Genomic DNA, 23,014 nt, shown 5'->3' on the forward strand with positions numbered 1-23,014 from the left:
GCACGCAAGGCATGCTACTTAGCACTTTCTCAGCTGTTGGCTCCTGACAGGCAGAAGCATGTGGTTTCTAAAAATACACTCAAGAAAACACATTATCTTTCCAGTAGGAGAGTGTAAAGTAAATGTTGTGCACAATAATTTTCATTTTGGGGGGAAAAAAATATTGTGTTATTTTGGTTGGGCTAATGAAACAAACTGTGATCCTACAGGACCAAACTCTCCCCACCCACCCAAGGACACTTTGATGCTGTTGCTGTGCCCCCCCACCCCCTTTGCTATGGAAATTTGGTGTTAGTTGGGAGGTGCCAAGGCAGCCCATTTATAGGATTGGTCATTTGGAAGCTGGGAAGCCTTTAAAGAGCAGGAGTGATAAGAGATTTGAGTCACTTGGAATACGAGCTTGGATGCCTTGCTATAACAAAAGGGGGCATGGAGAACGTGGACGTGTTCACCTGCGAAGCCAAAGGCAGGGGGCTGAAGGCAGTGAAGGAATTTTGGGCAGGAGATGTCATTTTCGCAGAACGAGCCTATGCTGCAGTAGTATTTGACAGGTAAGGAGGACAAAAAAAAATGGAAGTGTGTTGCTGAAAATTAGGACCTCGCTTCTGACGGTGAATGAAAGAGGGAGCTGATGTGGAAACAGCTGGCTTTCATTCAGCACAGTTTTAGCAGGGGGATTTCTGTGACTCCTTGTCTAATTTACTAATGAGAAGCCAGGGGCATTTCAGGAAGAGAGATGCATTTGGCTGCTAACTAGAAGGTTGGTGGTTCAAGCCCACACAGGGACAGCTGTGGGCAGGATTCCAGTAAGGGGTTGGACTTGATTAATCTCGCGGTGCCTTCCAGCTCGACAATTCAATGATTCTATGACCCAGGTGGCGCTGTGGGTTAAACCACAGAGTCTAGGGCTTGCTGATCAGAAGGTCGGCGGTTCGAATCCTTGCAACGGGGTGAGCTCCCGTTGCTCGGTCCCAGCTCCTGCCCACCTAGCAGTTCGAAAGCGCATCAAAGTGCAAGTAGAGAAATAGGGACCGCTCCGGCGGGAAGGTAAACGGCGTTTCCGTGCGCTGCTCTGGTTCACCAGAAGCAGCTTTGTCATGCTGGCCACATGACCCGGAAGCTGTCTGCGGACAAACGCCGGCTCCCTCGGCCTATAGAGCGAGATGAGCGCCACAACCCCAGAGTCGGACACGACTGGATCTGATGGTCAGGGGCCCCTTTCCCTTTACCTAAAGCCAGGATAGAGCTGGTGCAGAGTGGCAGCTCAAAGACTGAGCTGCATCAGAAAGTTCCCAGTTAAATTCTCACCTCTGCTGTGATCTCACTGGGTGGCCTTAGATAGGTCCCTAGTTCTCAGCCTCAGTCTCCCCCATCTGTGCCGTGGGGATAATAATAGTGATCTGCCTTACATGGTTATAAGAATGACTGAGATATGAAGATGCTTTAGCATTCAAAGCACTGCATGGTTGGCAAACATTTATCACCGTGGTCACCTGCCACCAGGAATCCTGCATGTCAAGCATATAAATGACCTGTTTGTACTATTCCGCTGAGTCTACCAGATTGCATGTTACTTTCCGCCTCTCTTTTATTAATATGTTTACTACACTGAATTTTACAGCGATATAGGGGTGGGAGTAGGATTAATCGACCTTTTTATTTATTTTATTTTATTGAACGAGATTTATATAACGTTTGATGGTAAGAAAACCTCTAAGCTGCTTACAGAAATATAAAACACTCAAAATCTAAATTAAAAAGTTAAAAACAGGTACTTAAAATAATTCAAAATCAACAGCAGCTACAAAAAAAAGATAAAACACATGTAACTTCTGCATGTCTGGATAGGCTTTTTAACCATTTGCCCAAAGGCCCCGAGGTACAGTATGCCAATGAATATTTCCTCGTTGAGTTCCTACCGTCCCTCTTATTCTCTCTTTTATTCCTTCTTCTCTGCTACTAAGTGGATGCTTTAAAACCTGGTGATTGTTTTCACATAAATATATTATTTAGTTTGGATCAAGGCTTGGAGTGGGTTCCCCAAAATTACAGGGAATTAATCAATTGTTATTTTTAATTATTTTTATTAATTTCCAAGAAACAGGATATAAGCATAACATTATCAAAACAATTGGTTCCTCCTCTCCCACCCTTCCTCTGGAACAGAAGACGTATGCAGCAAATTTGCACATAAACCTTTATGTGTAGTTGGCGGGTACCAGCCATCAGGGCGCTCATTTGAATACTTTATAAAGGGATGCCATGTTAAAGTTACCAGATTTTTTTTCAATGAACCTGGGGACACTTTTCAACTTCAATAGATTTTTTGTATGGGGACTGATTTGTAAATCTGGGGACATTTGGTAACCTTATGCCATGTTCTAGCAAAACCATCCGTTTCAGTTGCATCATTCAGGGTGCGAACTCTTAGTTAGTTTCTCAGGTACTTCCTGTTTCCGTGGTGTGATATGAAGACGATCAAGTCTTTCCCATTCTTTTGCAATGAGCAATCATGCCGCTACAAGAAGAAAAATGAATAAGTTCCTTGTGCAACGATTTACGTTGAGTATCTTAAAAAATGCTTAATAAACCCAAGCATGGGTTGCATTATACAACATCCTAATTTGTAATTTTGCTTGTTTCTGTAAATACCCTTTTCCAAAATGGTTGCACTTTCAACTAACTGAAATGCTTTTTGAATCAAGCAGTTGTGAAGTCCTAAAAGCACTGGCTCCACTGGTTCACTCCACCTTATTATTATTATTATTATTATTATTATTATTATTATTATTACTATTATTATTTATTATTTATACGCCGCCCATCTGGCTGGGTTTCCCCAGCCCCTCTGGGCGGCTTCCAACAGAATAATAAAATAATCGATTAAAGATTAAAAGCCTCTCTAAACAGGGCTGCCTTCAAATGTCTTCTAAAAATCTGGTAGCTGATTTTCTCTTTGACTTCTGATGGGAGGGCGTTCCACAGGGCAGGCGCCACTACCGAGAAGGCCCTCTGCCTGGTTCCCTGTAACTTGGCTTCTCGCAACGAGGGAACTGCCAGAAGGCCCTCGGTGCTGGACCTCAGTGTCCGGGCAGAATGATGGAGGTGGAGACGCTCCTTCAGGTATACTGGACCAAGGCCATTTAGGGCTTTAAAGGTCAGCACCAACACTTTGAATTGTGCTTGGAAACGTACTGGGAGCCAATGTAGATCTTTCAAGACTGGTGTTATGTGGTCTCGGCGGCTGCTCCCAGTCACCAGTCTAGCTGCCGCATTCTGGATTAGTTGTAGTTTCCGGGTCACCTTCAAAGGCAGCCCCACGTAGAGCGCATTGCAGTAGTCCAAGCGGGAGATAACTAGAGCATGCACCACTCTGGCGAGACAGTCTGCAGGCAGGTAGGGTCTCAGCCTGCATACCAGATGGAGCTGATAGACAGCTGCCCTGGACACAGAATTGACCTGCGCCTCCATGGACAGCTGTGAGTCCAAAATGACTCCCAGGCTGTGCACCTGGTCCTTCAGGGGCACAGTTATCCCATTTAGGACCAGGGAGTCCTCCACACCTGCCCGCCTCCTGTCCCCCACAAACAGTACTTCTGTCTTGTCAGGATTCAACCTCAATCTGTTAGCCGCCATCCATCCTCCAACCGCCTCCAGGCACTCACACAGTGAAACAAGGCACTTGCAAAGGTTTCTTTAACTCCCTTCTCCCAAGTGTGAACGCTTATAGGAGAACTCCTCTGTGCACTGTATTCAGGAATGATGAATTTGTAGTGCATGCTCCCTTTAAGTAAAACCCAGCCTCAAGTGTCTTCCTACCCCTCTTCCTTGAGACATTGATCTCCTGCTGCAGGCCTGTGTTAACAACCTCCCAGAGCTGCAGGCCGGTAAGTTAGTAAGACCAAGTAAATTCCTCTTCCATGTTTGGAGCCTGAAGTCGAGCGCTATTTTTCTAGAAAAAGAGGTGCTAGAACTCACCATGAACGGTGCCCACCTGAGAGGTGCCAGAACTAAGTTCTGGTGAGTTCCAGCTGAAAAAAGGCCCTCCTGAAGTCCATCTTCAAGGTTCAGCAGACAGTGTGCACCCCTTAGTATGCAGTTCAAATTCTTGCTTCAAAAAATAGGCAAAATATATTCTAACTCTCCCTTCCAATTCATCCCTGTTTGAAAAGTAATGAGAGTTTTTTCCCTCCCTTGCACACTTCATCTTCTGAATCCTGGGTGCAAAATTTGGCAGAGGCTCTGTTGTTGTTCACACTAGGGAGGGGTGGCTTAAGAAGCCCCCTTCCTGCATATCTTGGCTCACACAGGAGAAAATGGTACGTGTGCTGCAGGCTATTGAGCGCAACCTTAGGATCGTAGGTTGTGGCCGAGGCTGGGTGAGATTGGAAGAAAGCTGGTTGCAAATGAGAGTAAGATATTTCTTGTGAGGTGCGGAAGAGAGTCGTGAATTCTCAAATTGCTATTTAAAACAAGTTGATTGCTAGAAACCGAAAATTGCAATGTTGCTTGTTTGGTTTTTATCGACGTACTGCCTTTTTGCACTTTTAACAGAACAGAAAAACAGGGGGAAATGCCTTCGCTTTATCTTTTTAAGGATCCGGTGTACAAACTTTAAAACACTGAAGTTGGTACAATTTTAAGGCATGCAATGTCTTCCAAGCTCACTTGGGCTTGTTTGTTTTTAAATTAACAGTTTTATTGGAAGCTTTCCACATAAATAGGCAAGGCATGAAAGATGTGCAGGCCCATACAACAATGTCTCATTGTGGAATTCTTGACTATTATGTACAGCTGTCTTCTGACAAAAGGGTTTATATGTGTAAGAAGCAGGAACTGTTGATGTTACTCTTAAGCTTGTTCCATATCACCATAGCTTGGATAGTAGGTGGTGAGCATGCCATTGCTAAATGCTGTATGCGCCAGCAGATGTGGTAGTTTCCTCCCTGTGCTGTTGCACAACTTAGAAAGCATGGCTGCTTGACTGAAAGACGTTATACACTTCTGCTTTTTTCATGGCTTTCCCCAGAACACAGAACAACCAGAATTGTGTGTGAGCCTTCTTTTGATGAATGTTTAATCTGGCTCATTCACCCTACGTGGAAGAAACCAACCATGGCTGGGGATCTGACCATGTGGTCTTGGTGGCTGGACTGCTAGTTTTAATCACATGGGACGATTTCATTTGTCTGGCACACCACTGGGATGAATTCTGGTCTTCATTGTGAAGTGCATACAACTTTTCTGTTAAGGAACAAACTCCTGTTGCAAATATCTTTGGAATTGCTCGCAAGTGTCAAAAAGAAGTCGGGGCTGTTTTGGTGTTTCTTGGTAATAAGCCAACACAGATTTAAGAACCTTCAATTCTGTACTGAATCGATGAGTTCTGATAGCTCCTAAAAACAGAGAAATGCAATGCACTGGGCCCAATCCTTGGTGCTTGCAACAGATCAGATGCACAACAGCAAGGAAAATCTAGAGTGCAAGAATGTCCAACATGTGAGTTGGTTGCAAGGGATAGCCAGCCATGCATTCCCAAATCTTTTCTAATCACAGGGATCTAAAAGTTATTGGTGATATGTCCACGTGCCCTAGGACTTCAGTCTCTCCGCTGAATGTAGCTGGTAGTATCCAGAATGCAATGTACTGGAAATCAAGGAGCACATTCTAGAGCTTGGCTCTGTCTCTAATCCGTTGACAGCTTATTCCAGCCTCTCACGTTACACTCAAGGCATTCATATTGGGAGGGAAGCTATGGCAGCGTGACATAATGTAATGAGCTACTGTCCTGTATCCAATTAAAATCTTGCATCATTGCTTCGGAGGATTATGATGGATCTTGGGATTGTGTGTGTGTGGAGGTGTGGAGCTGGGTGAGGGCTGCTTAGCATATTCCTCACCAGGGTGGCTACCTGGAAGTTCAACCATCTCTCTGGAGGTCTCCCTAGCTTCAATGTGGCACCCCAGAGGAATAGTTTCCTGCGTGGGGTCTGCAGTCTAGCACCTAAAAAGACTGAAAAGTCAGTGAATATAATGTGGCTGTGGGTCCTGGGGGTCAAGTTGTTGTTGCTGGCATCCATCTGTCTTGAGAGACAATGGAGTGGGCCACCAGGGGAGAAGTCAAACCAAAGAGATTTCCCTGTGTCAAGCCTGGGCAGTGTGGATGGAGGTCCTGAGCTGCCCCGATGACAGGACCCCCCCCCTCGGCCTCGCTGATGTGGTCCAAAGGAAAGCAGAGCAAAACGTTTGGCACCAGTTTAGCTGCATGAGTTGCTGGAAAGAGACGTACAAGGCTCCCTCAGGTTTCAGGTTTCAGAAACAGTTTCTTCTTCTTCCTCTTCTTTCTTCTTCTTCTTCTTCTTCTTCTTCTTCTTCTTCTTCTTCTTCTTCTTCTTCTTCTTCTTCTTCTTCTTCTTCTTCTTCTTCTTCCTCTTTTAAAAAAGGACATAAATTTCTTGCAGATAAGCTGAGCAACCCACACAATGTTCCATTTCCCCCTGTAGGACTAAACCAGGCTAGTGTTAGAGGGGGGACCAGATTGTTCCATTAATACAATCCCCCCTTAAGATACGTTCAGTAGACACACTGCCTTCCACAGAACCCAAGAAACTCGGCCACGGTAAGGTGATGCAAACCCCGTACTTCAGGTTAGCTAATGTTGCGTTTAGTTCTGGCTTTCCCTGTGTGTGGTGGTGACAGGATGTCTTGCTCTTGGCCTCGGGTGATCTGGGAAACTCTGCTGTGACAAGGAGCTCCCACTCACAAATGCATCATTACCAAAGGTGCTGAAAGACAGAGTCACATCGACAGGGATGCAATGGGTGGCTGGGCCATTCCTCAAAGGGCAGAGGAGGACTATTAATAAAATTGTAGGGCGGGGGGGGGGGGGAGACGTGACTGACCCACAGCTCCTTGTCAGGAAAAGGATGCTCTGCAGACACAACCCTGTATCTGTGTGATGGTTGCGTCTAAAACTGCCGCAGCGTATGCGAAGCACTGCATTTATGACGAAGGAGGAATCCTCTTTCAAACCCTCTCCTTTCCCCTTCGTCTTCCCAATTTCCTTATTTTCCCTCAGAGCCCCCAGCACACCCTGTTCCCTGTGACTGGAACATGGCCTTACCAAAGCTGGCAGCATGCCAGGCAGTTGTCCATCCTTGCCCCCCTTCACGTGTTGCTCATAGGAGAAGGGGGGACACGACATGAGTACTAGGATGGGTATGCAGCCATTACCTCTGGGATGAGAAGCATGACCTCATGCATTAGCATACAGGTAGTTGTCTGCAAAGCAAAAAACCTACAAGTGAATAGTTGCTTGCCCATAGGCTTCCATGCAGCCAGGCAGGGCCGGCCCACCCATGAAGCAACACGAGGTGACTGCTTCAGGTGGCAGGAGCAACCGGGTCAGCAGATCCTGGTGTAGATCTTTATCCCCCCCCCCCGCATGTTCTTGATGTAGATCTTCACAATCCTTCTTCTCTGGTGAGGAGTTGGCAACGATTTTGTGGTCCACCTCAGCTTTCTTTCCCTGATTTAGGTCCTGTTACAGCCTTTTGCTCGACTATGGAACCAGCAGAAAATATGCCACAGAACTGATGAGGGATGATAGTTCACGGTATTTTAATACAGGTCTCTGAAATGACGATGTCACACCTTTCCTCTTAGAAGTCACGGAAACCTTGTTTGTTAGGCAGGCTCCACTACTTTCCATGCTGACAAGGTTGACAGATTTATGTGGTCTATTTTTTTTCTCTCCCTGGCAAGCTGTTGCTGCCAAGACTTGGAGAAGGGCAAGTGCAGCCGCCGTGGGTTTCGTTTCAGGGACTTGAGAAGTTCATGTCCAGTGAACTTGCTGAGGAGGGGAGCTTCTGCATCCTCTGAATCAGATGACATATGGAAACTGTAGCCCTTCCAGGGTTGTAGGACTTCTGTGTCTGTGGCTCTGGTGACTGGGTGATGGAATCCAACAACATGTGGAGAGCTGCAGATTCCTCATCTAGTGATGAAACACTCGCAGGAATAGTCATCTTCAGCAGGCATCCCCAAACTGCGGCCCTCCAGATGTTTTGGCCTACAACTCCCATGATCCTTAGCTAACAGGACCAGTGGTCGGGGAAGATGGGAATTGTAGTCCAAAACATCTGGAGGGCCAAAGTTTGGGGATGCCTGATCTTCAGCATACCTGCCTTATGTGATAGGGCTCTGGCCCAGCTTCCCATCCATCCATCCAACACGCGGAGGTGCAGGACATGGCTATGCCCACCAGGCCTGCCGCAGCATCACATATCCCAAATGTCTGCACATTGAGCGCCAATGTTGAAAGCAAACAGCTGCATATGAATGGGCTCTCCACTCAGTCAGGAACCCTGTGCGGTCGATGCTCTCATGAGCTGTATCTTTACAAAGGCCACCTTGCACCCTTTGATCAAGGCTAGTCCTCTTATGGGACCTGCTCATCTTCTGATGCACATGAATCATAGAATTATGTTCATCATCTAGTTCTAGTCCAGGCATCACCAAACTGCGGCCCTCCAGATGTTTTGGCCTACAACTCCCATGATCCTTAGCTAACAGGACCAGTGGTCGGGGAAGATGGGAATTGTAGTCAAAAACATCTGGAGGGCCGAAGTTTGGGGGGGGCTGTTCTAGTCCAACCCCCTGTAATGCAGGAAAATGCAGCTGTCTCTTATGGGGACCAAACCTTGCCGTTCTCAGCACCATGCTGTAACCGACTGAGCTATCCAGTCATTAGTTTTAAAGTTTCCATTTAAATAAGGGCAACTTTGTCTTGGGACCCAGGTGGCGCTGTGGTTAAACCACAGAGCCTAGGGCTTGCTGATCAGAAGGTCGGCGGTTCGAATCCCTGTGACGGGGTGAGCTCCCGTTGCTTGGTCCCAGCTCCTGCCAACCTAGCAGTTTGAAAGCACGTCAAAATGCAAGTAGATAAATAGGAACCGCTACAGCAGGAAGGTAAATGGCGTTTCCATGTGCTGCTCTGGTTTGCCAGAAGCGGCTTTGTCATGCTGGCCACATGACCTGGAAGCTGTACGCCGGCTCCCTCGGCCAATAATGCGAGATGAGCGCGCAACCTCAGAGTCAGTCACGACTGGACCTAATGGTCAGGGGTCCCTTTACCTTTACCTTTACCTTTAACTTTAACTTTAACTTTGTCTTTCTTACTTACTTACTTACTTACTTACTTACTTACTTACTTACTTACTTACTTAATAGTATTTTTGTGCTACTACATAACACAAATGTTCTGTGGGCAGGTTACGCTCAAAGTCATTTTGCAATGTATGCTCAGTGCCAAATTGATTATCTATGAGCAGGGATGGAAGGATATGTTGAAGTTTCTCAGTTTCTCATACAGTTCTTCATGTCCCTGCAGCAATCTGCAAATTCTCTTTCTAAAAATCCTCACGGAAATTTGGTTTGGGGTGGGAACTGCTTTTGGGAATGAAGGTTGGTAGAGGAGATGACGGGAGTTATTTGTCCAAGCTGATTGGCTCAGAAAAATGACCATGGTTCTTCCGAGTTTTAAGAGCTCATGTAATTTTCTACTTAGCCTAAGGTGAGCTTAGGGGAGCTCAGCCACCTTTGCTCTTCTCCGAAAGTAAACTATTTTGTGATTAAACATTTTTGAGGCTCTGCACCGAGGTATTCTATGGAAGGCAGGATTCCCAGGAACAAGTCTGGAAACCAGTGGGTTAAATGATGCAGAAGTGTACCCTCTACTTCTGCAGTTGGCTTGCTGCCTACCTGATAGGTTTTATTTATGTATGGAGGTGCTTTTATATTTTGCTGGTCTATGACCGTAATAAAGATTTGGATTGGACTGGAAGTGCTTATGTATCTCAGCCGGGTGTTGACTTACGTGCCCTGCAGTGCACTTGCAACAACATGGTAATGTGATATATAGTATCTCGGACAAGTGAAGTAGTGATCTAAGTAATTCCTTGCATTAATCCTGGCAACAATGCAGTGAGTCAAGTGTGACTTATTTTCAGGGAGATGTGAAACAGAAGTGCGGTCATGCGGCTCATTCCTATGTATGTCTGCTCACAAATAAGTCCTAAGGAGTAAAATGGGATGTCAGTGTTCCTCCCACATTACAACTTGTGTTTATCATGGCCTCCTCTAAGACGGTTTATTTCTGCAGTTGTTTTTATCCCAGGCCTTTGTCTCCTTGCTGCCATATATGGAGGGCAAGCTCTCCTGCCCCTTTTCACCCTACTGACTTGGCAGCTGACAGAAACCAGAACTTCCAGAAGTGGCCGAATCTCAGTCACCCGCATTTTTAGTGCCCATTTCGTTTGCAATTTTGCCAAATGCATACATGTTTGCAAGCAATTTCCCAGAACACAATGCATCGTTGTATGTTATTTTTACTTTAGTGTGCCTTTTTTGATAACTTTTGATAACTATTTGGAGAAGTGCTGGAAAAGAGAGGGGTGAACTTGGTTCAGGGGCAGAACAGAACAAGATAAACTTATTATTTATTTACCTTTTCTAATACAGTAGAACCTCAGTTTTTGAACGTAATCCGTTCTGGAAGACCGTTCAACTTCCGAAATGTTCAAAAACTGAGGATCAATGGGGCAGTCGGCAAAATCCATTGAAAAAATTGGAAAATGTGCAGCGGAAGCCGTTCAACTTCCGAGGTGCATTCGAAAACGGAAGCAGTTCAGTTCAGAGCTTATTACGGCTATAAGCCCATTAGGTATAAAACGCACAACATAAAATACAAAAATACAAAGATCAGATTTCAGCAGATGGCCACACCGCCGCCATTGAAGATAAATGTAAACATGAACATAAGCGTATAAAAACAACGGTTAGAAATAAAACTTTCAGTGGTCATACAACAGACCATTTTGTCTCTTTTGGGAGAGAACTGAGGTTAAAAATCCTCGCTACTTGCAAGGTTATATGGGGGTCGTAGTCCTGTAAAATTAAGGCAAGGTGTGTCTCTGCTGGGGAATCAGCCGATTTCAGGATTATTAGGTCCAGTAAATTCGTTCGTGCCGCATTATGCAGAGGGCAATTGAAAATTATATGCTGGGGGGATTCCATTGACTTATTGTCACAGACGCATAGAGCAGACACCTGGCCCTTGGCGAATCTATGTCTCAGTACATTTGAGGGAAAGGCATTAAATCTCGCTTTAATGAAAGCAAATCTGTGGGAAGCAGTGGCGAGGGAGGATAGATATGCTGGGGCATGATGTATTGGAATAGTGCCAATGTTCAGAGGCGAACAGACCCCCCCCCCAGCATAATGTTACGTTGTAGCTCAATATCATCCAGTCTTTGTTTAATAAGTCTTTTTGCTAAAGGAAAACGGAAGCAATTACTTCCGGGTTTTCTGCGTTTGGGCTCTGAATCATTTGGCTTCTGAGATGCTCAAAAGCCAAGGTTTCGCTGTATGCCCTTTCCTGTTTTGACCGACAGATCTCCTTCCCCAATTCTTTAAGCACGTCCTAGAGCTAAACTCCAGAAAGTTGTCTGTTAGGTCTGATTGTGAAGATAGTTTTGCCTGTTTGTAGAACATGAAGCAGCTGTGTGGAGCTGTGGCTTGGATACACAATTTGAGCACACTGCTACTGAAGAATGGAGCCTCTCAGGAGGGAAGTGTGTGGCAGTAACAAGAGTCTATTGTAGTTTATTCCCCTTGGTTTTTTTTCATGTTCCCATTAAGTTCTGTAGGGCAAAAGCCTTCCTTCTTGACACTGGGCCTCATCCTGAATTCTTTCCTCATCCACAGCAGTTATTAACCGTAGCTCCAGAAGCTCTGTCCATTTCAGCTTCCAGGTCCCTGCACTGTGATATATTAAAACATGCATCTTTAAAACCCACATTGCTCTCTTGTCTGAAGCCCAAATTATGCTTGGCACTGGGCCAGTTTAAGCTGGCCAGTACGTGCACACAGAGTGGTATTTCCGGAGACCAGCAATGCCCATGGAGGCTTTATCACTGTTCCAACTTCTATGTTGTCTGGTAGGTTCCCTACTTCTCTTCAAGCCAAGGAACCATTTCATCATCTCTTAAAAAGTGTTCACTAGTTAACGCTTTAAAACTCAAATGCCACATTTCCACATGCAAACCATGAACTATAATGGAATCTGAAAGGCAGAGAGAGGCTGGCTTGCAGCTGTTGTGTCACCTTTGACTAAATGTCCCCTACATTTGAAATGGAATTTATGGAGACAGCTGGTTCTTGCGCAAAGAGCAGCTGCAGCCAAGCCATTTGCCGCAGCTTGAGAGGTGACAAAGGTGTTCTACAGACCATTAAATAAGCACCAAGTTTACAGAGATAGAAGTGCAGCTCATTATTCCATATAATACTCAACTCTACGTATGTATAATTGCCAGTTGATCCACTTCCATCACCCGTTAGGAGTAAGGCAGAATTGAGCAAGACATTTGTAACGTAAAGTGCCTGCCTGCCTGTGTGAACAACAGAACATCACAACTGCATCACATCTTAGCCTGCCCCAGAGATCATTTGGGAAGTCCAAGCCAACAACTCTGGTAGCCTAGGGGCCAAACCCCCAGCACAATTTCATTTGGCTCCTCGTGATCCTATAACCAATGAAATGATTGTCCGCAGATTCACCGGTACGGAATGTGTGTTTAGGGGGTGGGGAGAATGTGGATGGGGAGCTCCTTCTCACAATAGTTCCACTTTCTGGTTGTGATATTTCATGAATATTTTGCTACGTTATAAACTGCACTTTATAAATGGATGGTGCAATGTTATGAGCAGTGGTGCACAGATACCTAGTATTGCATAAACCAGGCATAGGCAAACTCGGCCCTCCTGATGTTTTGGGACTACAATTCCCATCATCCCTGACCACTGGTGCTGTTAGCTAGGGATGATGGGAGTTGTAGTCCCAAAACATCTGGAGGGCCGAGTTTGTCAATGCCTGGTATAAAGCCATGGAGTGCTGAGACTGGATCATGAATTATGTGCTGCCACCACTGTTGGCTGGTACATTGTGTTCCACATAAGTTGGGGTGTGTAGGTGTGCTTAGGAGTGGAGGATGGTTGTGGAGCAACACACTAGAATATCTTGGGCACATATCTGCCAAGCCTCTCGCGGAGAAATCCGGGATCGGCAGCCGCGCGACACTGGAATGGCCAGCACCGGCACAGGAAGTCGCGTCTACGCATGTCCGGAAGTGCGTAGACGCAACTTTTGGTGCTGGCACCGGCCATTTTCAATGCCCATAGATGGGCAAAGCGACACCGGAAGTTGCGTCTATGCACTTCCAGACCTGCGTAGACGCGACTTCCGGCACTGGCCATTTTCTGGTGCCCATAGATGGGCAAAGCAGCACCAGAAAAATGGCTGCCGACAGGAGCCAAAATAAGGGAGATTAACAGGAGAGGAGCTGGAAACGGGAGACCGCCGGGAAACGGTAAGGAAAAACAGGGGTTTTCCGGGAAATACGGGGTACTTGGCAGCTATGCTTGGGCAAAGCCTGCCCAAGGCTAATGTTTCTTCTGTTCTGTTTTAGAAGGATCGCTGGTCAGAGTGTTACAAAGCAGGCTGTACAATGCAAACCAGGCCAACATTTATTAACAATCTTTAAATATACTCAATTTAAATTATTGCAGAAGGAACTTGTTGCTTTTCTTCTTGTAGCGGCACATAGCAAAAAATGGCAAAAGACTGGATTGTCTACAATATCACACAACAAGAAGTACAGTCGTACCTCGGGTTACGACCACCTCGGTTTGCGAACAGTTCGGGTTACGAACTGCGCAAACCCGGAAGTGTTTTCGCCGCGCGCGTGTGCGCAGAAGCGGCGCGCACGCGCGATCTGCGCATGCGCAAAGCGCGAAAATCACGAAAATCGCGCTTTGCGCATGCGCAAATTGGCGGCGCCCATTGCGTTCGGTTTACGAACTATTCGGGTTACGAACTGCGTTCCGGAACGGATCGCGTTCGTAACCCGAGGTATTACTGTATGGACAATTGCTTTATCTGAGTAACGAGCTAAGAGTACATGCCCCAAATCATGCAGCTGGTATGAATGATTTTGCTAGAACATTGCATCCCTTTATAAAGTATTCAAATGAGCACCCTGATGGCTGGCACCCACCAACTATGTATATAGATTTATGGGGAATATTTGCTGGGGGAGGTTGGGAGTAAGAGGGAGGAAACCAGTTGTTTAGATAATGTTATGCTTATATCCTGTTATAAAATAAAAAAGGTAAGATTGGGAGGGTATTGTGGTATTTTACCAGTAAGAGGAAAAGTGCACTCCCAATGGCTACAGATGAGTCCGCTTCCATTATTATTAGTAGTAGTACTGTATTAGTATTAGTATTTTATTTCATTTCTATACTGCTTTATATTTTTAAGAAAAATCTCAAAGTGGTTTACAGAATACTAAAACATCAATCAAACAATATGAAGAAAGTCAAATATAGAGAATACAGTCAAAGCAACATAATTAACAGAAAACTAAAACATTATCTTAAAGATTTCAGAATAAAACATTCCAAAGGAGGTCAGCTACAGAATACATATTTAACACAAACCAATTTAACAAAAAACAAACAACTTACACTTTTTTTAAACACCATTGCTAAGTGAAGTCAAATATAAAATGCACATTTAAAACAGCATAATTAACAAGAGAATGAAATATTATCATAATCATGACACGGCTGCTTGGCAGGCACAAAAAGATGGGGCAAAAGAATCCAATAGTTGGGTTTTGTTGTCAGGCATAGAGATGGCCCTCCGGTCTCACCAGGAGCCTCTTTTTCCAGCCTCACCCACCTTGTCTGCCACACCTGTTTTAAGCGGCATGAGAAGCTCCAGCGTTGCGGCCAGTGCAAGTTTGCCCATTACTGTGACCGAACCTGCCAGAAGGATGCCTGGGTGAACCACAAGAATGAGTGCTCTGCCATCAAGAGGCATGGGAAAGCGCCCAACGAAAACATCAGGTGTGTGAATAGACTGACCGGCAACCAATGTGTGTAATTAATTGATCAAGGGATATTCGGCCGGTAACATTACACTCGCTCATGGATTTGTGCTCATGCAGGCTTAGCCATGGACAAACACAGAGGAAAAACACAATAGGAAAAACACAATTTTGTCCAGACTTTAGTGTCAATCATTGTAGACAGCACTAGGCCAGCTGGACCAATAGTCTGATTCATTATAAGATGACTTCCTATGTCCCTATAACCACCCCATGGATTTCCAACTTGGAGAAGACATACCCCTTTGGGTGCATCTACTTGCTTCTTTCCCTAGAACTCAAAACCTTCTGGAAATACTACTAGTCTTCTAATCACAGGGCTTCTCCTTGAAGGATCTCAGTCTGGGCCACAAGGACTGAAGTGAAACATTTGACAAGTCTTCTGCTCCTTGTGCTCTGTCCAGGGTCCTGAAAAATCTCTCTCTGGCTGCTCTAGGCTGCTTGGGGTCTTGTTCTTCCCACCCAACCCATGAGCATGGTCTCCCCACAACATGCAATGAGTATTGGGGGCAGTAGGATCAGTATTAAGAACTATCACTTGTTAAACAGCTTTTCAAACATCTGCAGGGGGCCCAGATGTTTTCAGTGGTAGATCTGGCATAGTCCCACAACCTGATAAGAAGGAACAGAGATCTGTGTTCTGCATGTGATGCAGCAATTTGTAAATATTTCACGATGCTGTTTTTTTTAAAAAAATTCTTTATTTAGAAGAATTTATAAACCGCTTATGAGAGGGGGGAGGTTATTGGTTTGTTTTCCTTTTCCTTTATTATGCATTCTGTGTTTCCATTTTGTATTTTTATGTTGTGAACTGCCCTGTGATCTTCAGATGAAGGGCAGTATTCAAATTTAATAATAATAATAATAATAATAATAATAATAAACCAGTAAGCAGTGCACACAAAAACATGATCATGGTTCACTGACTCTAGAACACCTTCTCAAGGGAAGCCTGCCTTCTTCCAAGCCTGATGTATTTTGGGCACCAGCTGAAGACTTTAAAAAAATTGCCCAATTATTCTAAATATTGCCATTATTCATATCTAAATATTGCTTAACGGCTGCTACTCTATTATGTTTTATATTCCTTTTAAATATCTTATTATTTTAACTTATTTATAAGCCTCTCTGGGAGCTCTTTACGACATATACAGGTGAAACTTGGAAAATTAGAATACCGTCGAAATGTGCACTGATTTCAGTAATGCAACTTCTTCTTTTTTATTTTCATTTTCATTTTGACAAATGCTTTCTTTTGGAAATTCCACAGTAATAAAAAAATAGTTACAAGAATACAAAAATAAACATCGCTATGACATTTCATTACTTACATTCCATTTATAATTGACCTGCCTAACGACAAATAATTACAATGACAACAAATAAAGGCTTGACATATATTCCTTTGCATGTCATGCATCTATCTCATAGATTGATTTCACCTTTTAAGTTGCATTACTGAAATAAAAGCACTTTTCGACGATATTCTAATTTTCCGAGTTTCACCTGTAAATGCCTAAAATGACAATTGCTAACTAAAGACAGTTTGCCCTGATTTCTATTGTGGGCACAATGATTTAAAATTATGTTTGCCAGATAACCAGATATTCCCCTCTGGAGGCAAATGACACCCGTAAAAAGAAGGTGGGGAATGTCTTATTTTTCCACTGTCCACCAATTATTATTATTTTAAATTCCTGTAATATAATAATAATAATAATAATAATAATAATAATAATAATAATAATAATTTTGTAACCTCCTCTAACACTAAATCCTGAAACAAGTAAATACTGTATCTCAAGAAGTTAAGAGGAAGATATCTTAAGCTATCGTCAGGAATTTGCACTTGTTCTCTATCAGGTTCAGCCACTGTGGGGTTCCTTTATCAACTTGTCCTATTTATAGAAGTGGCTAAAAATACTCCATTGTGATACACGAGACTGGAAGGTGTTGTGAGCTGTAATGGAAAATATGCTTCAGGCTACGGAGTTAGTCCTTCTGGAAGGTTGCCAGCTGTGACTGTATTTGTAGGAGGGGGGGGGGGGAAATACCAGCATGAGTTTTCCATTCTCAAATGCATAAGGGGGGGAATCTGCTTTGTTAGCAAGAGCAACCCAAAAAAGTCTGCCATTCTATACTGTTAACCTGATGATCTAGTCAACATCAGTGAACTCAATGCCCAACCCTAGCCGATGCACTAACACTCACTAGATCCCAGTCAAAGTTTGGTTTTGTTCAGTAGCAACCTAGTGGTACAGGGCATAAAGGCTTACAAATACCAAGACAAACCACAGGCTACTGAACATAACTGAAATAATTTAAATTTAAATTATTGATACCCTGCCATATCTGGCTGGGTTGCCCCAGCCACTCTGGGCGGCTTCCAACACATGCAAAAACATAAGGGCTGCCTTCATATGTCTTGTTCTTTATCTCATTGACATCTGATGGGTTTATTGCTATACAGAGCTGAATTGAAATGGAAGGCCCCATTAGCTAAAGTGGTACCTCAGGTTAAGAATGGTTTCAGGTTAAGAACGGACCTCCGGAACGAATGAAGTTCGTAACCAGAGGTACCACTGTAACCAGGTTTTGTGATTGTAACTCCTTAAGGCCCAGTGGTTCAATGTACATTTTTGGCCTGCTAGGTTGGCTGCCCGAATCATGTGGAGGATAGAGAAAGAAGGAGGAGGCCTGACAGAGGGGTGCTTGGTTTCCATTGACAACCTACAGAACCATGTGGATCACTTTGGAGACGAAGAGAAGAAGGAGATGAGGATCGACCTGGAGAGCTTCTTGGAGTTCTGGCCACCTGACAACAAGCAATTTGGCATGCAGTACATCTCTCACATTTTGGGTGTGGTATGTCTGCCTAGTGACCCAAGCCTGGACGAATAAAGGAAAAGCAACAATATTTAGATTGTGCTGCTCATTCCACCATTTAGTGCCACCTTATGTAGGCACTAAAGGGACTCAGGTGGCGCTGTGGGTTAAACCGCAGAGCCTAGGGCTTGCTGATCAGAAGGTCGGCGGTTCGAATCCCTGCGACGGGGTGAGCTCCCGTTGCTCAGTCCCAGCTCCTGCCAACCTAGCAGTTCGAAAGCACGTCAAAATGCAAGTAGATAAATAGGAACTGCTACAGCGGGAAGGTAAACGGTGTTTCCGTGTGCTGCTCTGGTTTGCCAGAAGCGGCTTTGTCATGCTGGCCACATGACCTGGAAGCTCTCCGCCGGCTCCCTCGGCCAATAATGCGAGATGAGCGCGCAACCCCAGAGTCGGTCACGACTGGACCTAATAGTCAGGGGTCCCTTTACCTTTACTATGTAGGCACTAAAGGGACGCAGGTGGCACTGTGGGTTAAACTGCAGAGCCTAGGGCTTGCTGATCAGAAGGTCGGCGGTTCGAATCCCTGCGACGGGGTGAGCTCCCGTTGCTCAGTCCCAGCTCCTGCCAACCTAGCAGTTCGAAAGCACGTCAAAGTGCAAGTAGATAAATAGGTAGCGCTACAGTGGGAAGGTAAACGTCGTTTCCGTGTGCTGCTCTGGTTCGCCAGAAGTGGCATTGTCATGCTGGCCACATGACCTGGAAGCTGTACGCCGGCTCCCTCGGCCAATAATGCGAGATGAGCGTGCAACCCCAGAGTCGGTCACGACTGGACTTAATGGTCAGGGGTCCCTTTACCTTTACCTATGTAGGCATAAGGGGGCTCTGTTGGAGCTCATTCAGGTTTTACAACAGATGGGATCTAATGTGGGTTTTGTGTGGTTCTCAAGACCCCAGCTGACTAACCCTGCTTCAGATTTTGGAGTACTTGTAAGGCAAGATAACCAGGCTTTCTTGTCCTCCTAGGTCTTCCCTGGTGTTTTAACATCTTCTATACAGTGGTACCTTGGGTTGCAGACGCTTTGGGTTACAAACTCCACTAACCAGGAAGTGGTTGCTCCAGGTTAAGAACTTTGCCCCAGAATAAGAATGGAAATTGCACACCAGCTGCGCAGCGGCATCAGGAGGCCTCATTAGCAAAAGCACGCTTCAGGTTAAGAACCATTTCAGGTTAAGAACGGACCTCTGGAACGAATTAAGTTCTTAACCCGAGGTACCACTGTACTTTTTGAAGACCACTTATCTTGCAAGCTGGTTTTAACCCAATAGGTCTCTTTTTTAATGATAGCTGGTCAGGTTTTTTTAAGTCCTCTGTTCTAAGCCTCTTGGGCTTGCCGATCGGAAGGTTGGCGGTTCGAATCCCTGCGACGGGGTGAGCTCCCGTTGCTCGGTCCCAGCTCCTGCCAACCTAGCAGTTCGAAAGCACGCCAAAAAAGTGCAAGTAGATAAATAGGCACCGCTCCGGCGGGAAGGTAAACGGCGTTTCCATGTGCTGCTCTGGTTTTGGTGTTCCGTTGCGCCAGAAGCGGCTCAGTCATGCTGGCCACATGACCTGGAAAAACTGTCTGTGGACAAACGCCGGCTCCCTCGGCCTGTAAAGCGAGATGAGCACCGCAACCTCAGAGTCGTCTGTGGCTGGACTTAAGTGTCAGGGGTCCTTTACCTTTTTAATATGTTGAGGCTGTTTTGGCTCTGGTTATTCTTTAAGTTTGATGTAGTTTATTTTACATCGCATTAGTTTATATCATTCTGTGTTAGCATCGTCACTTCATTGGTATGTCATCTTTCCACAAAAAACCCATGCTCAAAGATTGTAATGACAATAACAGTAATACACTGTTAAACCTATCCATTGAATGTTGTGACGCAAGAATTTTGACTAACAAAGGCAATGAATGAATGAATAGTCAAAGAGCAGATTTGGCCAATGGGCAGCCTTAGAGCCCTACCCTAACCGCAATTCACTATTAGCTGGTCTGCAGAAGCGTACCAAATTTTATTCAAGATGTAGAGAAAGAGTGCGCCTGTAGGAAAGAAAGGATTATTTCCCAAGATTGTACACCTGTGAGAGGTTCCAATATTAAACATACTGTTGGATTTTATATATAAAGGGTTTATTCTAATGCTAGTCATACTCATAGCAGACCCATCATCACCATTATTTATATTTATATACAATTTTTCATAATAAGATCTCTGGATGGTTCACAGAATAAAATACAGGCTAAAATCAAGGAAATCATTAAAACAAAACAGCAAAACAATGACCTCCCTTCCCACAGACACATTTAAAAGGTTGTAGAATAAGCCTGGTTGAAGAGGAACGTTTTCACCTGGCACCTAAAATATATATAATGAAGGTGCCAGGCGAACCTCCCTGAGGAAAGCATTTCACAAACAGGGACCCACATAGTTTAGTAGACCTAAGTTAGTCATGCCCGTTCATTTCAACAGGTCTCAGGGCCGGCCCTACGGCCAGGCTGGGTGGTGCAGGGCACCACGGCGCCGGCCTGCCAGGGGGGCGCCGCGAGCTGCGTCCGCCCGGTCTGCCGTGCAGCTGCGCCCATGGCAACCGCGGTGTGCCTGCCCGCCCGCCGCGCAGCAGCGCCTGTGGCAGCTGCGCTGTGCCTGCCTGCCCACTGCGCTGGGAAACGTGGCAGGGGGGCGCCGGAAGGATCCGTCGCACCACGGCACCAGGGGCGCTTAAGACGGCCCTGTCAGGTCTCCTCCAAGTAGGAATAGCACTGGCTACTTGGAGATTTTGATGCAGACCTTGTTCTTTGCTATGCTTTGGGGTTGCACAGCAAAATACTTCTGCCCTACCTCTCAAAAACCATCCAGGAAATAGCCCTGATACAGAACTTGGCTGCTCCTGTTCTGGAAAACCACAGATCCCCTAATCTGTCTTGCTCTTCTGTTTTGTGGAATAGATAAACTGCAATGGCTTCACTCTGAGTGACCAACGGGGGCTGCAGGCAGTTGGTGTGGGCATCTTCCCCAACCTTTGCCTGGTGAACCATGACTGTTGGCCCAACTGCACAGTCATCTTTAACAATGGCAAGTAAGTCATCTCCTTCTGTGCATCAATATGAGAAACTAAGCTTGTCAACTCAGGGGTTAAGATCATGTTTCCCAGAAAATTAATCTACTCTGAGCTGAGAGTTTGCCTGGCTGTGTTGATTCGTGTTTTGGAGCTGCATGAAAATACATCCTTGTGAACGTTTCTGTTGGCTTCTAACATTTCATTGGGACCTAGTCACTGATAAAGATCCTATCAGTTCTTGGGGCAGTGGGGAGAAAACGTATTTGAAAATGACAAATTTCCGCAGCCCGTTGGAAAGTTCTCCTCTACAAGTCCCATTAAAATGATTGGGAGTTGTATGTGGACATTACTGTTCCGGTGGGGTTTGTGCCGAGAACATTGCTAAGGGTTGTGCTCAGAATGTGTGATTTTGACAACCCTGCAGAACAATCTTGGGTCTTGACAGATAAGTTAGGGGAAACTGATAACGTGTGAAGTTTAAGCGAACATCAAAATGAAGCTGCCAAATGTTGGTCTTGAACACATCGGCATATTCCCCCACAAATCATTTTCCAGCTCATTTCTAACACAATTAAGCAACTTTGTGCATGCATTTGTGGGTCTGCAGGATTGTGGTCATGCAAACTGCATAGCTTTGCAAGATGGAAGCCCTCACCCCCCCCAAAAGCAGACAGGTGGCACCAGCCTGGATTTTAAAGAATCTGCAGCTGTAGTTAAAGGCATAGCTGAAATGTCTTTCCTCCAAAACGAAGCACTTGTAACAGAAACTATGCATTTATCTGCCTGGCAGATAAGTGGGACCATAATCAGAATATCCTCAGTAAGGAAGGAGATGGTTTATACCAACAGTCTGATTATCAACTTCTTCTTTTTAATTTTTTTTTATCCTATTAGAGAAGTTTCAAAACAGACTAAAATACTGCAACAAAAGCATATCACAGTTTGAACAGAACAGAAACAAGAAAGCGTACCATATATACTTGAGTACGAGCCTACTTTTTCAGCACCAAAAATGTGCTGAAAAAGCCGCCCTCAGCTTATATTCGAGTGAGGCGGGCGGCGGCGGCGAAAGGCACAGGACCGGGGGTTCGGAGAAGCGCTGCGCTGTGACTCTCCAAACCCGCGTCCTATGCCTGCTCTGTGTGAGGCGGCGGGGAGGGAGAAGTCATGAGGAAGGGATCTTTCCTCGCCTCTTCTCCCCCACCCCGCCGCCAACAGCTGGGAAAGGCATAGGATGGTATTTATTTTTATTTTTGAAATTTACCAGTACAGTAGCTGCTGCATTTCCCACCCTCGGCTTATACGCGAGTCAACAAGTTTTCCCAGTTTTTTGAGGTAAAATTAGGTGCCTCAGCTTATGTTCGGGTCGGCTTATACTCGAGTATATACGGTAAGTCACAGGAGAAATAAATATCTGATACCAAGGAAGTTGCTGGGCTAGGGAATTCATCTCATCCTTGTCATCACAATATTGTTGGTTCTTCCCATACAGCAAATTTATTTTTTAAAAAACCTTCCCCAAAAGCAAGAGAGATCACCCACCAAGTCGCATCAAGGCACAGAGCCTATGCTGAGCTTTCAAAGGCCTAAGTAAACAAAGGCCTAAGTTGTTATGAAACAATCCATTAGCAGCCTGCAAATAAATGTTTAAAGCAGGCATCCCCAAACTTTGGCCCTCCAGATGTTTTGGACTACAATTCCCATAATCCCTGACCACTGGTCCTGTTAGCTAGGGATCATGGCAGTTGTAGGCCAAAACATCTGGAGGGCCAAAGTTTGGGGATGCCTGGTTTAAAGTGTGTTGTAAAGTGCATTATACAAATGTGACACTAGATGGCGATGGCGAGCTATGACAAGTTCAGCATCTATTTTTCAAAACGTTATTTTAAAAAGCATTTTCGCAACATTTTTAATAATGTGTCTAGATTCCCCCTGTGTTGAGCAGGGGCCATTTGGAGTGAAGAAGTGTGTAACTGTACCTCTGTACAGTAGTTTCTCCAGTCCAAATGGCTCCCTCGCTGCTGCTCCCCCTCCTCTTCCCCCATGAGATTTCAAATGGCTCTTTGTCGACCGA

At 45.1% G+C, this 23,014-nt stretch overlaps 1 protein-coding gene across 2 annotated transcripts in view; it reads left to right on the plus strand.

Annotated features, from left to right (window-relative positions):
- The first annotated feature begins 375 nt into the window (after nt 1–375).
- The window catches only part of SMYD1 (SET and MYND domain containing 1), a 33,872-nt gene continuing 11,233 nt past the window's right edge, over nt 376–23,014 (plus strand). For both annotated transcript variants that reach the window (XM_035135704.2, XM_035135705.2), the window contains exons 1-4: nt 376–551; nt 14,794–14,970; nt 17,663–17,876; nt 20,828–20,958. In XM_035135704.2, coding sequence (XP_034991595.1) covers nt 430–551; nt 14,794–14,970; nt 17,663–17,876; nt 20,828–20,958 — 644 coding nt within the window. In that variant the 5' untranslated portion in view covers nt 376–429. The remainder of the gene's footprint in view (nt 552–14,793; nt 14,971–17,662; nt 17,877–20,827; nt 20,959–23,014) is intronic.

The sequence above is a fragment of the Zootoca vivipara genome, chromosome 13 (genome assembly GCF_963506605.1).
Source record: "Zootoca vivipara chromosome 13, rZooViv1.1, whole genome shotgun sequence".
In the NCBI taxonomy this organism is placed as follows: Eukaryota; Metazoa; Chordata; class Lepidosauria; order Squamata; family Lacertidae; genus Zootoca; species Zootoca vivipara.